The 13,558-nt window shown below is 38.1% G+C and overlaps 1 protein-coding gene across 1 annotated transcript; it reads left to right on the forward strand.

The window, feature by feature from the left end:
* The first annotated feature begins 855 nt into the window (after positions 1–855).
* Positions 856–13,073, forward strand: LOC110474113 (pancreatic lipase-related protein 2). The gene is made up of 11 exons (XM_085582894.1): positions 856–1,197; positions 2,175–2,300; positions 3,177–3,311; positions 3,815–3,923; positions 4,659–4,778; positions 4,868–4,990; positions 7,228–7,343; positions 8,612–8,741; positions 9,353–9,464; positions 10,475–10,639; positions 11,219–13,073. Exons 1-11 carry the CDS (start codon positions 1,003–1,005, stop codon positions 11,424–11,426), a joined length of 1,539 nt encoding a protein of 512 aa, XP_085439020.1. The 5' UTR covers positions 856–1,002; the 3' UTR covers positions 11,427–13,073.
* Positions 13,074–13,558: the final 485 nt, after the last annotated feature.

Below are 13,558 nucleotides of genomic sequence, written 5' to 3' on the forward strand. Positions count from 1 at the left end.
AAACCTGTTCATTGGGATGCATTTAACATAATTCTTTATTAGGTCCACTGAGTCATGTCATGTCTTTCCCACATTTAACTCATTACTTTTTAATTCTGTAAAAGTTTTTGTAGCTAGTAAACAAAATGGGAATCAGAAAGGTATTTTTATATGCAAATTGATACTGAAATTCTTCCAGAACATTTCCTACCCTCAACTCATTCATGGTAGCTACAACCCTGATAATGAGAGCCTGGGCACCTACTCTTCTCATTGCTACGCAGGGAACAAGAACATAGTCTTGGACCAAAATACCTCTTTAATGATAAGAAAGAATGGACTTTTTAATAGCAATAAAAATTTCTTGGGATTTCACAACTGTTGTGCTATAACAGTGTGGAATGATGACAATTAATGGCAACACCTGCATGTCATATTTGCACCATTACTGTATTAAAGGCACAATAGAAATTGTGAAACTGGTCCTTCAGGCACTGGCCACACATCCTGAGGCTGTGCTTTGCTCTAAGCTTCCACTCAAATTCCACTTTATTGCTTCCATTAAAATCTTATGGTGATGAAAAAAATAAGGGAGATGTTTAATGCCTGTTGTGGAGCAACCAGAAGTATTTCTTTTAATGTTTTCGTTTCTTTCTGCTCCCTTATGAGCTGTTGCACAAGAAATAACAATTTAGATAATCCCTGGAGTTTAGGGCTGATTTAAAGGACTACTCTGTGCTGACAGCAAAAACTGATTTCTTCCCTGGATCAAGATTTTATTGTCCTCTTCCAAGGGCTGTGTTTAACAACATGTTCAAGCAAACAGATCCTGAGCTCACCAGGCTGAGCTCCAGGCTCTGTTTGCAGCAGGAAGCACTCCTGAAGTTCAAGTCCTTGCTGCAAAAACACCCAAGCACAACTTAATGAAAAATGCTCTGAAGTTCCATCCTTATCCAAATCAGGCTTGTCTGGCTTTCCTGGTGTAAACCCTCTCCTGACAGCTTCGGGTACAGAATCTGTGACATGTCCAGAACACAAATCTCTTGTTCTTTGTGCGCCCCAGGAAGGGAAGTTTGCTACAAGAGGCTTGGATGCTTTTCAGACAGCCCCCCATGGGCTGGGATCCCAGGGAGACAACTGGCAGGCTTGCCCAGCTCTCCAGATGCTGTGAACACAAATTTCCTTCTTTACACCAGAGATAACATGGTGAAACACCAAGTAAGAAAATGCTTTGTTTTTAAATACTGACAGTGTACAATACATTCAATAAATTGTAGGAACAGTTTCCTTTCTCACATATTTTGCTCACATGACTGCTGGGAGAACCTCCAATTCTATATTAGACACATGATAATTTTCTTCCATCTTTTTTCCTTTTTCCTCATTTCAGCTCCCTGAGGAGCCAGGTATATTTACAACATATTAATCACAGCCCTCTAACACAAGTTATTGCACGTAAAAGGCTTCAGAATTAAAGGGTTTTATATAAATGGCAGTCACAATCAGTGGAGGTGTTTATTAAGTCACTTCAGAACAAGTCCAACTCCTCCAGCAGAGAGGGTCTATGAGGTTTTAACAAATCAGTCTTTCACTGAAGGTGATATGTTTGCTAGTTAGTGCATGACATCCCCCTTTTAAATCAACAAAACCATAACAAAAAATACATAAGAGTTAGTACTCGGAATTTCTTTAAAAGAAAATAATGTCTTCTTTCTCAATGCACACCAAAATACCTACAGCCTCTGAATTTATAAGCCTGGTGGGCTTTCCCATAAAATATAAATGAAGCAATTAAGGTCTTATCTTCAAAGGAAAAAAGAAAGAAAAATAGCTATAGTTTCAAAGTCAACCACATAATACCTTGCAGAAGATGCTATCTTTGCATTTCTATTGCCAAGTTAGATAAAATCTTGTACTTGCATGGCATGTTGTACCAGTATATCACAAAGCATTGTGCAGAAGATGCCAGTATCATTACTTCAGTTAACCAGAGGAAGTGAAGCATTTGTTGAAGTGATTAAGTGATTAATTGAAATTCAAAAGGCAGTTTAGGAATGAGAAATAAGACCCATCTCTTCTAGGTCTAGAACTATGCCTTAACCATTGGGGCACTCTGCCCTTTATCAAAATGTACAGTGGGATGGAACAGTCACATCCTTGTTGTGTTTGTTGGTTGTTTGGTTCTTTTGGCACAGAGAATTTCAGCTACAAATCCTTCAACTATAAAAGCTTCGAATTTCCGGGCGCACAGGAAAACTCGTTTCATTATACACGGCCACCTTGCTGGAGCAGATCTCCCCTGGATAACAAGCATATGCAGGGTGGGTACAACTAGTGTTTAACCATCATTTGGCTTGCGTTTGAAAGTCTAAATATTCACATCTGGATTAAAATCCCCATGTAAAATTTACACCTCTGTTCTCTCGTTAATTCAGGGGATATGTAAGGAGCACAAAAGTCAGAACGAAGCCCGGTCCTACACAACCACTGTCTTGTTCCTGCCTATGAGTACAGTGCACTTCAGCTTTCTGCTTAATGCCCTTTTGCTGCATTCACCTCCACAGGGAAAGCCATAATAAATTGATTTTTCAATTCCTTGCCAATAATAAAGTGGGGGGGAAAGAGTGAGTTTTCTCACCTCAGCAAAAGGTCACAATAAGCGTGTCAGTTTGAGTGACACGTTTGATCTAATAAAACCAAAAGGCTTTGTTCTGCAGATTGGTTTCATTCCACTCTGGCACATTTCAAAAATGAAATTGTTTCAGAATAAAATACAAAATCAGAAAGTTCTATTGGCAGAAGTGCTTAAATAGAATATTTTTGTTATAATGTGTGAATTTCAGGTCTGAACAATTCAAGCACAAATTTGAGAATTCTTTTAGATGATGTAAGCAAAAAAAAAAAAAAAAAGGAAGAATAAAGCTTGGACCTATTTTGGTACTGTAATTAAGAGAAGTTGGTATCTTAGAGCCAACCAAGGCATTTGGAATGGAAAAAAAGCTGAAGGAAGCTTGTGAGTGTCCTCTAATCTCTGGTTCCACTCTGCCTCCTTGTGTTGATCTTGAGAATCAGTAGGAATTCCTAGAGATGTGTCATCACCAGTCACAGAAACAAAACAAAATACAGTTGACATATGCCCTGCTACAATTGTAATTAATGCCTGTTCCCTTCTCTGCTCTTTTCCTGTTCTCCACCAGTTCATGTTTCACTCTGAAGATGTGAACTGCATTTTGACAGACTGGAGGGACGGCTCCAGTGGTCTGTACACGGACGCCGTCAACAACGTCCGCATTGTGGGGGCTGAGCTGGAGTACCTGGTGAACTTCCTCGAGGTAAAAAAATATCCCTGGAATGTGCACAGTCCACATAAAACGTGGTGGTCAAAGTGGCACCTTTAGATTTAATTCAATAGAGCCAGGAAGAACAAGAAATACCCAGTAAAGCAGGTGCAAATGTTATCGAAGGGCTTTAATCCCACACAAATGAAAATACCTGCTTTAGTGTCATAATTGACTTTGAAAAACTAACATGACTTTTTAGCAGTTCAAAAGGTTTGAAAATCTGAAATGAAAAATTAAATCCCCTAGTTTTAGTGTAGTGGGATAAGATGGTAAATAGCCATGAACAGCCTAAAAATGAAGAGAAGAGGGATGACTGGGGAATTGCTTCTCTTTAAAGTGGAGATCCCATCACCCAGAACTGTGACATCCCACCAGGACACTCATCTTCTCTGCCCAGTTACCTGGCCATGTCCTAGCATTCATGGGGACATGCTGCAGTGTCACTGGCTTGTATACCCACACTGTTTTTTTCTCCTTTCCATAAACCTTCACAGAAAGAATACGGCTACTCTCCTGCCAACATCCATTTCATCGGCCACAGCCTTGGAGCACACGTTGCAGGGGAGGCAGGGAGGAGGAAGCCTGGCATTGGAAGAATAACAGGTACTGCAGCTATTTCAGCTGATAAAACTTGACATTTTCACACAAGTTAAGAGAACTGAAGAATCATTGCTGCTTTGTAAACACAATACAGAATGCAATCTGCTGGTTTGTCATAAATAACGGTGTCCAGCCAGCATGGTGGCACACAAGGCATGACACATTCATATATTTTTTTTTGTTAAAAACTCACTATTTTATGCTTTCCTTCTCCCCCAGTCAGTTATTTTCTCTGCATAGACATTGCTTTGTCTAAGGCATGCGCACTGTGAGCAGTCACATGAGCAACTCAGGGAAACTGGGGTCAGAGCTGTGTTTCTTTATCTCCAAAGAGACCTCACTGACATTGAAGTGAAGGGATACCATTTTCAACCAAGATATTCTGGAAATAAAAATAGCCTTCTTGCCAAATAAAAATTCATAAATAAATCTATGTGCTCACAGAAACATATGAAGATTTCATATTTTTCAATAAAATAATGAAAGAATCCAAATAAACCAAATCTCTTCTTATATCATTGTTCCCAAAAGTAAGCCAAGCAGCCATCAGCATTTTACTGTGCTCCAATACCTTCAGGCAGCTTTCTATTAATACCTTGCCTATTTTTTAGCTGTGGACCACAAAATGGATTTTTTTTTTTATGTAAAGGCAGAAATGTAATCACATATATAGCATACATAACCTGTAGGTGGTGATATACATATAGCATTATTTACTCATTATCTCCATTCATTTAGGTTTGGATCCAGCTGGGCCCCTTTTCCAGTACACTCCCACAATGGTTAGGCTGGATCCTTCAGATGCAAAATTTGTTGATATAATTCATACTCATGCTGGTCATCTTTTCTTTGACTTTGGTAAGTTTTCATTTAAAGGCTGCTATTGGCACACAGGTTGGCTACAGAACACCTAGGAGTGATCTGCCAGAATCTATTGTGCATTTCAGCTCCAGGGATTCTTCAGACTTGTGGCCACCTGGATTTTTACCCAAATGGTGGGAAGAGGATGCCAGGATGCAGCCAGCTTCGTGTACCTCCTGCAACCCGGGATATCAATGACCTGATGAGAGGTAAATATATTTTAAAGAAGAAATACCTCATTATAGGTTACAACAATACCTCACTATAAGTTAGAAACAAAGGTTAGGATAAGGTAGGATCTATATATAGCTCAGATTTGGAATAAGGAGACAATGCTCAAAAACAGAACATTAAACTGTCTCTGAAATACCCTCCAATTTTCTTTTGTACTAAACAAGGCAAATTCTAGATGAAAACTTCAGTTAAAGTATGCAAAATTGTGCATCACAAGCTTTCTAAGACCCTATCACTGTGCTGAGAGGCTGACCTCAGTGGGAATTCTTCACATGAAGGACTAGTAAAATTTCATTAATGGATAATCCAAAAATGAGTATTTTAAAATCTGAGCTCTCCTTCTCCCTAGGAAGATACTACTCCCAATATTAGTGGGATTCATGCATGCCATCTAGCTTTAGTCTCTTCAAAGGGAACAGCCCAAGGTCAGAAATATAAAAGATTATAAAATGACTGCTCCATTAGTAGTTCTTCAAAGGAAGTTGGGCAGTTAATCAGAATTACCCCGGGATCCACTACAATAGATCCACAAAGTCCTGTCTTCTGATCCTAACCTACAGAAATGAGAACATCTGTTATTCACAGCTAAATGGTTTGAAATCCCTACCACTAGTTAAATAATTTGCTTTCAAAAATGCTCTCCCTTACAACTGGTTGAGAACTAAGTAACAAAGAGAACTGAAAGCTGGTTGTGCCAAAGTCACTTGGAACAATAACACTTTCCAATTTGAATGCATAAAAATGTCTGTATTTAAATAAAAAAAAAAAATTTCCAGAGACATTTCACAAGTTTCTTTGCAATGTTTTGTCTTGAAGGAGAAACTCATCTCTATTGAATACAAGCATATGGAGTTGGTTGTTGAAGCAGATCTTAAAAATAGAGACAGCCTTAACTCCCTCCTCTGGGTTAAACCTTACTTTGGTAACCTTTCTATTGTTTGCTAATGTTTACATTTCTGTAGTGGTTTTATGCATGAAGTGCTTTAGAAATAATATTTAGTGACTTTTTCCCTATAGTTTTTTGATGCAGTAGAAAGACTATAGGTGTTAAGTGAATTTGCCACTAACATAAATTGAGCCAGCTGTAAGAGCTGAGGGTTTAAAAGCACAAACCCTTCTGAATTAAAGAAGGAGCTACTAAGAAAACATAATCAGGATGCCTTGATGATGCAGATTATTTCCAAGAAAAACAGCCAACAAGTGCTTTTCAGGGAGATTTTAATGTGGGTTTTCTTTTCTTTCCTTATGGAAAGAACAATGTGTCAACTGGTCAACACCGGCTGGTCTATCTTTAAGATGCATAAATATTGCCATTAAGGGAAATTTTCCTTTCATTACAACCTGTGATAGCTTGCAACTACTTCAGTGTCTCGCAGATTCTCCCCTGTGGTTTGTGAGTCCCCACCACATGCTGAAGTGGAATAAAGCCCATTTTTATACAAAAAAAATCTAACTTTAGTATATGGATTTTTGATACAGAAGAGACCTCAGAATCAAGGAAGACAACATTTGCTGTAAGGGACATGTAAATATAACCCAAATAGCATTTTCTTCTTTCCTTACTGGCTGCTTATAAATTTCAGTCTGATGGGAAAAAGTACTTGCTTCAAAGAGTTCTGACAAAATCAAGGACACACTGCCAAATATCCTGCTTTCCAGAGGATTTCACAGAATTGCTATCAAATGACTGCAGATTTCCTAGTGCTTAAAAACACCAAAAGCCACAGAATTGATAATAATTGCTAAAATTACCTTTAATTCTAGAAATTAGTGGAAACTGATTTTACAGAATACCATGTTGTGATAACTGTAAGGAAAACTACTTCATTGTAACTATTGTATGCTTTACAAAAACCATAGCTATGAAATATTCTAATCTTTAAAATATCAAAGGTAAATACTCCCAAATGCTTCTTGTTTCACCTTGTGCATCTCCACCTCTGTTAAAAACTACCTATTTCCAACAGAAAATAATATATGTAGGCATAAGTACACAGTCTTACTACAAAACCAAATAATTCACAATTTAAATGTCTTTTAATCATTGCTATTTGTTTTACCTGAGACATCACTAAATATGCAAGTGTTTTTGAGGAAAAGAGACCCCAGAATGTTTCTTTGACATGGACTTTACATTAATGTATTGCTTTAATCACTTTTTTACATGTTGGGGTATTTTTGGGTTGGTTGTTTTTTTTTTTTTTCTGCCCAGCATATGGATCTTTTGGATGTGCACATAAAAGAAGTCTCAGGTATTATGCTGAGAGCATCATCACTCCAGATGGATTTGTGGGGTATCAGTGTGACACATACCGACAGTTTGTGTTGGTAAGTACCAGGTCTGGATTTATCTGATGCTCTATAGCCCTGCCCTTCTTCTTTTAATAATTTCTGGGACAAGTTCTACACTGGGCTCAGGGGATATGGGCACATTCAGAACCACTGAGCACCTTCACTCAGACCGTCCCCAAACCCAAACAATTTCACTATAGAGAAGTGATGATGATCATGTAGCCTTTTTTCATCAAATACATAAATAGCCAAAGGTCCATTAATACCAGTTTGAGCAGAACCTCCCACATATCAAAACTGAACTACCTAAACACAGCAGAGCTATTTTTTCCCACTGCATTTAATCTGCTTTCATGCTTATCTTTTCTTACCTTTTTTAAATGGATGTCAAAGTCTGATCTGTGTAGATAGATTAAATTCATTAAAGCTCTGCATGGGAATAAAGGATAAAGGGCTGACAGAACAAATCCCAAATGGAAAGTGTTGTTTTGTTATTTTAAAAGTTTCAAAGTTCTTCTAAATTTTTTTTTTGCCTTTGGATGTTTATATATTTCTATTGGAGTTCTCACACACTGTTCATATAAACAATGATTGTCTTGCATTCTCCTTTGTAGGAGGAAAGAATTGATGGACTGTTAGTTTGACCAGTGTGGTTGGAGAGGTGGCAATTTTATCCTCCAATCCACAGTTACTTTTAGAATTCTGTATATTGCTGAGTCAGAAATAAATTTCCTCTTTTCTTCCCTCTTTTTCATCTAGTGTGCATGTGTGAGTTATTTCATGTCACAGTGTGATGGGAAAGCCCAACCTTCCTAAATTCCTAAATTCCAGTATTCCTAAACATAAATATTTTTACCATATGAGTGAGATATTCAGCCAGACTCCCTTGGAAACATAGTTAACCATGCTATAACCAGCAGAGAACCTTCCAGCGGACCCTATAAAAGATGAATATATTACCTGGATTTTACAGACCAGGTAGCAAGGCACAACACTCTTTATGGTATTTATTTATGGTCCCTGCAAGACCATAAGTCTTAGGTCATAATTAGATCATATTTCCAACCTCTTTCTCTCTGATTTTCAACAAGATGAAATAAGATGACTGACCACCTCAACTCCTTTTTCAGCCACTTTGATAAATACTGAAGATGTCATCTGAACTGAGAAGCAAAAACCTAAAAAACTCCAAACCAAAAAAAAAAAAAAAAGGAAAAAGCCGAAATATCCTAATTTCCTAAAATTTAAAAAGTGAGATTAAAATAGATGATATCTTATAAGGCACATTTTTATATTCCCCCCAGGGAGACTGCTTTCCATGTCCAGAAGAAGGATGCCCGCTGATGGGTCATTATGCTGATAAGTTTTTACATAAAACTGAAAAAGAACATCAAAAAGTTTATTTAAACACAGGGTCCTCCCCTCCATATGCTCGTAAGTGCTCATTTTGTGGTGTATTCTAAAGTGGCAACGAATTATGTGTGAAAAAGGACTTTACACTTCTGCAGAGTTGCTGCAGTTAATGAGTTACACTCAATAAAACATCTAGAATTTTAGGTGTTAGGAACATGCAGTACCAGGATTATTTTAGAAGGCTGAGATAATTGTAAAAACAGATCAAATGATGCTCACCTTTGGGTTAAACTTGGTTATTACATGATGGATTCAAAAATTATATAAGCTGGAACCAGGGAGGACTTTTTGCTGGAAGTCCATAATTTCAAATTTTAAAATGTTGTATTGTTTTTATTGGCAAAATTTATAAAACTGGAGCATTTCAGGATATTTTAGCTGCTCATCAAGTCAAAATGGCAGGGAGCAATAAGAAATGCAGTTTTAGTTGTGATTAATGTAGAAATAGACACAGGACTGGGGAAACAGGAAAATTCATAAATGAACTGCAATTTATCACAAGTATTTTTTGCTTAAAAGTGTGTCTGTGCAATCCTTTTCTCTCTCTTAGAGACACTGAAACATATAAGAAATTTAGCCTTTAGAAAAGAAATCTCCTTACAGCTGTAATCCATTTGATTTTGCTTTCCAAGGCTGGCGAAAAGAGATACATGTCAAAGTATGTGCAACAGAAACCATGAAGGGAAATATAGATATAGCCTTGACTGGAACTAATGGGTTCAGAAAAAAATATACCATTGACAAGTAAGTTTAATGTGGCTGTTGGAAATGTGGCTCTATTGCTTTTAACACGTGGAATTTATACACAGCTTTATTTTACATGTGTCATCTTGTTCTCTGTGGTCTATGATTTACACTGGTAAAAAAAGCAGCTAATAATTGTTGGAAGTTCCCTGTGCTGCAGACTGTGGTAAAAATATGTTTGCTGGTCCCTCTTGCTCTGTATTTTCTTTTGTTTTCTGAGGCTGATGTTAGCATAGCAAAATGGACAAGAGCTCTGTGGCTGCTGCTGGACTCAGACATGATTTGGTGATCTCTGAAAAGACAAAGAGCTCAGTGATGTGCATCTGATTATCCCCTCCTCTGGGGAATATGTGAATAAGAAAGTTGCAGCTTGCCCATGAACTGTGCTGGAATATGGGATTCCCATCCACTCAGCCTGGCCTTTTTCAGTAAATGTGAATTTAAATCTCAATAAACAGATGCTGGTCAGCAACCCAGCTTCAATATTACAAAACCAACCTCCTGTGTTTGAACACAGCCCCATTACTGGTCTGTGCCAGGAGTACCTTTAGTTATAAATACCACTGCAGCAATAAACCCACAGATAATTTCAATGTTAATGTCACATTGCGGTGTGTGTTCTGGTAGAGTGAACAGTGATAGCACAGAAGGCACAAATGTAAACTATAATTTTCAATTTCCTTCATGGTTGAGAGCAACCAGAAATACTGAGAGAACTTTTTGACTTGAAGTTATTTCAAGATTTTATTTTTCAAAAGTAATGCATAGAATAAATCACAGCAATACTGACAAAGGCTGTGCTAACTGATAAGTATTTTTTCATCCTGAAAGGCACAGGAACTTCATCAAATCTATAAAAAAAGGTTCATAAAATTCTAACAGCAGTAGTCAAAGCCCCAGCTCTCACAGCACCCCTCAGCTCATCTCCCTTACTGCCCATAGCCAAGTTTTCTTTTCTCCCTCGTTTGTGTAGAACATTGAGTATCACTTCTGTGCTTTTCTTCTGGCAGGGGAACTCTCAAACCAGGCAACACATACTTGAACTACATTGATACAGAAATTTCTGGGAACATTTCAAAAGTTGAGTTTCTCTGGAAAAAGCAAGTAGGTCATGCAGACAGAGGCTGCATGGGAGCCGAAGAAGTCCGAATAATATCTGGGGAAAACGGGAATATGTAAGTACATAATCTAATGATGTAAAGGTAGAAGTTGTCCTCCTAAATTGCATTTTCATGTGCCCAGCTCTCCAATGGCACACAGCACAGCACACAGAAACAGCTCTGCAAAGTTCAACACTACCTGCCTGGGCAGAGTGCTTCATGCTGACTCCAGTTGAGCCAATGGGCCTGGCAGCCACAGACATCTGCAGGACATTAGACACACTTTTGGAACATACCTCTTGTTTAGTTTTAACCAAAATTAATCCAGTTTATGCATCCACTCCATTCTGTCATGTACATGGGAAAAATGGAGGGAGCAATTCCCTTCCAAAGCATGCTCCTGTCCCAAATAAAAATGCTAAGGGAGCCTGATCAAAAAGGCAAACGCATCCTAAAAGTTAATAATTAGTCATGAACTAGTAAGTCTTAAAAAAGAAATTGATAACACGCACTCTATGTTTTTAATCTACTGGAATTTATGCTTTGGCCTAACATGAAATAAAACCAGGGTTCACATTGATTATGTTGGCTAGCTGCAATGAAAATGTCCCATTTTACTGACAAACATTTCCTTAAACTCTCCCCCCTTCCCAGGTCTGTGTTCTGTGGGTGTGGAGCTGTGCAGCCCAGCATGTGGCAAGCCCTGGCTCGGTGCTGGGGGCCAGGAATGCCTGGAGCCCTGCAGCAACCCTCACCAGCTGGACGAGGACACCACAGTCAGCAGCAAAGGACTGACAAGGCTCCCTCAACAGACCTTGAGAAATTTGTCCAGCCCTCCATAAAAGCTCAATTCCCAAGTTAGTGCTGTCACCTTTTCTCCATGCTACACTCCTGTGAACTATGGTTACAATGACAGAAAACACATATGTTACTAATATCCAACTAGACTCTTTTCTATACCTGAAACATGCATTTCCTTTATCAAAACTATTGTACTACTGAGGAACTTGAATTTTCTGGCAGCCTTCAATAAAAAAAACTATTTTCTCTTTGCCAACAAAACTGAATTTTCCACCTCTACTTGCCTTTGTGACAATGCTGAAGTCAGATTTGAGCTACATCATTTGGATTAGCATTGCCACTCCAAATTTGTCAGCATTTTGATTGTACTGATTAGCAAAACCAGACCACTAAGAGTTATCAGCATCAGCCAAAATAAGCTAAGGTTCCTTTGTTTCAATGCAGGCTACCCACAAAAAATTCTTTAATTTTTTAATTACCAGCTGAGGCATGCAACAGAATTTTACATCTGATGTAAGGTTTATCATTTGGGTGCAGAAATTAAGTGTATCGATCACATTGGGCAACTCTGTTTTGGCCCATCCTGACAACCAGCTATTCCAGAATGCTTTGGTGAGCTATTCCAGAATGCTTTTTGGTTCACCAAAAGGTATTGGTGTGTTACACAAGGCTGAATGTGGCTGATGAACAGGTGTGTTTCAAATTATGCAGCAATACTTTTGAGATGTCAGAACCCTGTCACTTCCTGTGAAGTTTGCTGAAGGAGCTTGCTCAGGATGTTTGATAAATCAGGTATCTGCCTTCTCAGAGTCACTCTTCAGTACCCTTGATTTATCATCTCCCCATGAGCAGGGTGGGACCAGAAACCATCTCGAGCAGGAAATTTAACCTTCTTTACCCCTTAAGGAAACTTCTTGGCAAGATTCCCTTCTTGAGCAAGAAGGGGTTTCCCTCTCCTGTGCTCCCCTGGAGATATAAAAAAGCCCCAGGTACTTCTACACAGTTTGGAAATATCTGTAACTGGTAATTAATAACATCTTGAGCATCCTCCATAAACCATGCATGGCTCTCTGCCCCAGAGTTACAGAAATTAAGGAGACTCTATTATTTTGCCTTTCTTACAGTCAGGAACTGAGGCAAAATAAATGTAAATATTTTGATCACAAAAACCAGTGCAGCAGGGGCAGGAACTGGGTTTTATGGCACAAGCAGTGTGATCAGTGCCATGTGAGGCATCACTCCTCACAGGAAGGAAACAAAGTCCTGTTGGACTCAAGATTTCTTTAAAGCCCATCCTCTCCTGCCTCCATACTTGACTGTGCCCCTTTTGCAATTCCAAAAACTATTTTGATGTTTTTATGAACAACAGATGTAATGAACATCAAATGTTATGAACATCAAACATAATAAATCATATTCTTTCAAAAATACCAATTTCAATTTGTTTCATTTTAAGCTATAGATTTCAACAGCATTCTGACTGACAGCTCATTTAGGCTGCTGACTTGTGCTACAAGTGTTGTACAGCCGATTAGACCACTTAAAAATATGCATTTTCTCACCCAACTTTTTCAGCTAAAACCAGAATATTGCATTAATTTATTACCCTTGTGTTGCTCTATTTTCATTCTTGTCATATGCTATTTCTTGAGTTAATTTTTATTCTTTGGTATAGTAGACATCAACACTGCCCTCCTTTGCTAATATATTTCTAGACAGAACAAGATAAGAGATAAAGGTGAAAAAATCCACACTGGCAGCAGCTGTGTGTTGCTGATGGCAAATAATCTTCTTCTTTGTTTCTGTCTATATGTAAAATTTAAAATTCTTCCTAGTATGAAATCTTTGGATACTATCATTTCATATTAATGGTGCTAGTCCAAATAATGCAAGGGTTTGATACTTCATGAGAACATCTGCCTTTGACAAAGCTCTGGACAGCGAATTCTTTCACATCTTTAAAACAAGGTAAGCCATCCTTTCAGAACAATTTAAACTGAATCGTTAAAATGTCAAGTGAGACACAGCTCTCCATATGTTTGGCTGTCATGTGGAAAGGTAGTGCTTTTTGAAATCAAACATGCCTCATTTCTCCAGGGATTTAAAGAACATATAATTTTCATTCCATCTTTTACATTATTTAAATATTTTGCCAAGTCCTTCAGAATTACAATAAAAATTTAATTGTATACT

Source organism: Lonchura striata, chromosome 6 (genome assembly GCF_050655825.1).
Source record: "Lonchura striata isolate lonStrDom1 chromosome 6, ASM5065582v1, whole genome shotgun sequence".
In the NCBI taxonomy this organism is placed as follows: Eukaryota; Metazoa; Chordata; class Aves; order Passeriformes; family Estrildidae; genus Lonchura; species Lonchura striata.

Coding starts and splice junctions, on each gene's coding strand:
- LOC110474113 (XM_085582894.1), top strand. CDS start 1,003: ATGTCCAGAACACAAATCTCTTGTTCTTTGTGCGCCCCAGGAAGGGAA. Junction 3,924..4,658: donor TGGCATTGGAAGAATAACAG/GTACTGCAGCTA, acceptor CCATTCATTTAG/GTTTGGATCCAGCTGGGCCC. Junction 8,742..9,352: donor GTCCTCCCCTCCATATGCTC/GTAAGTGCTCAT, acceptor TTGCTTTCCAAG/GCTGGCGAAAAGAGATACAT.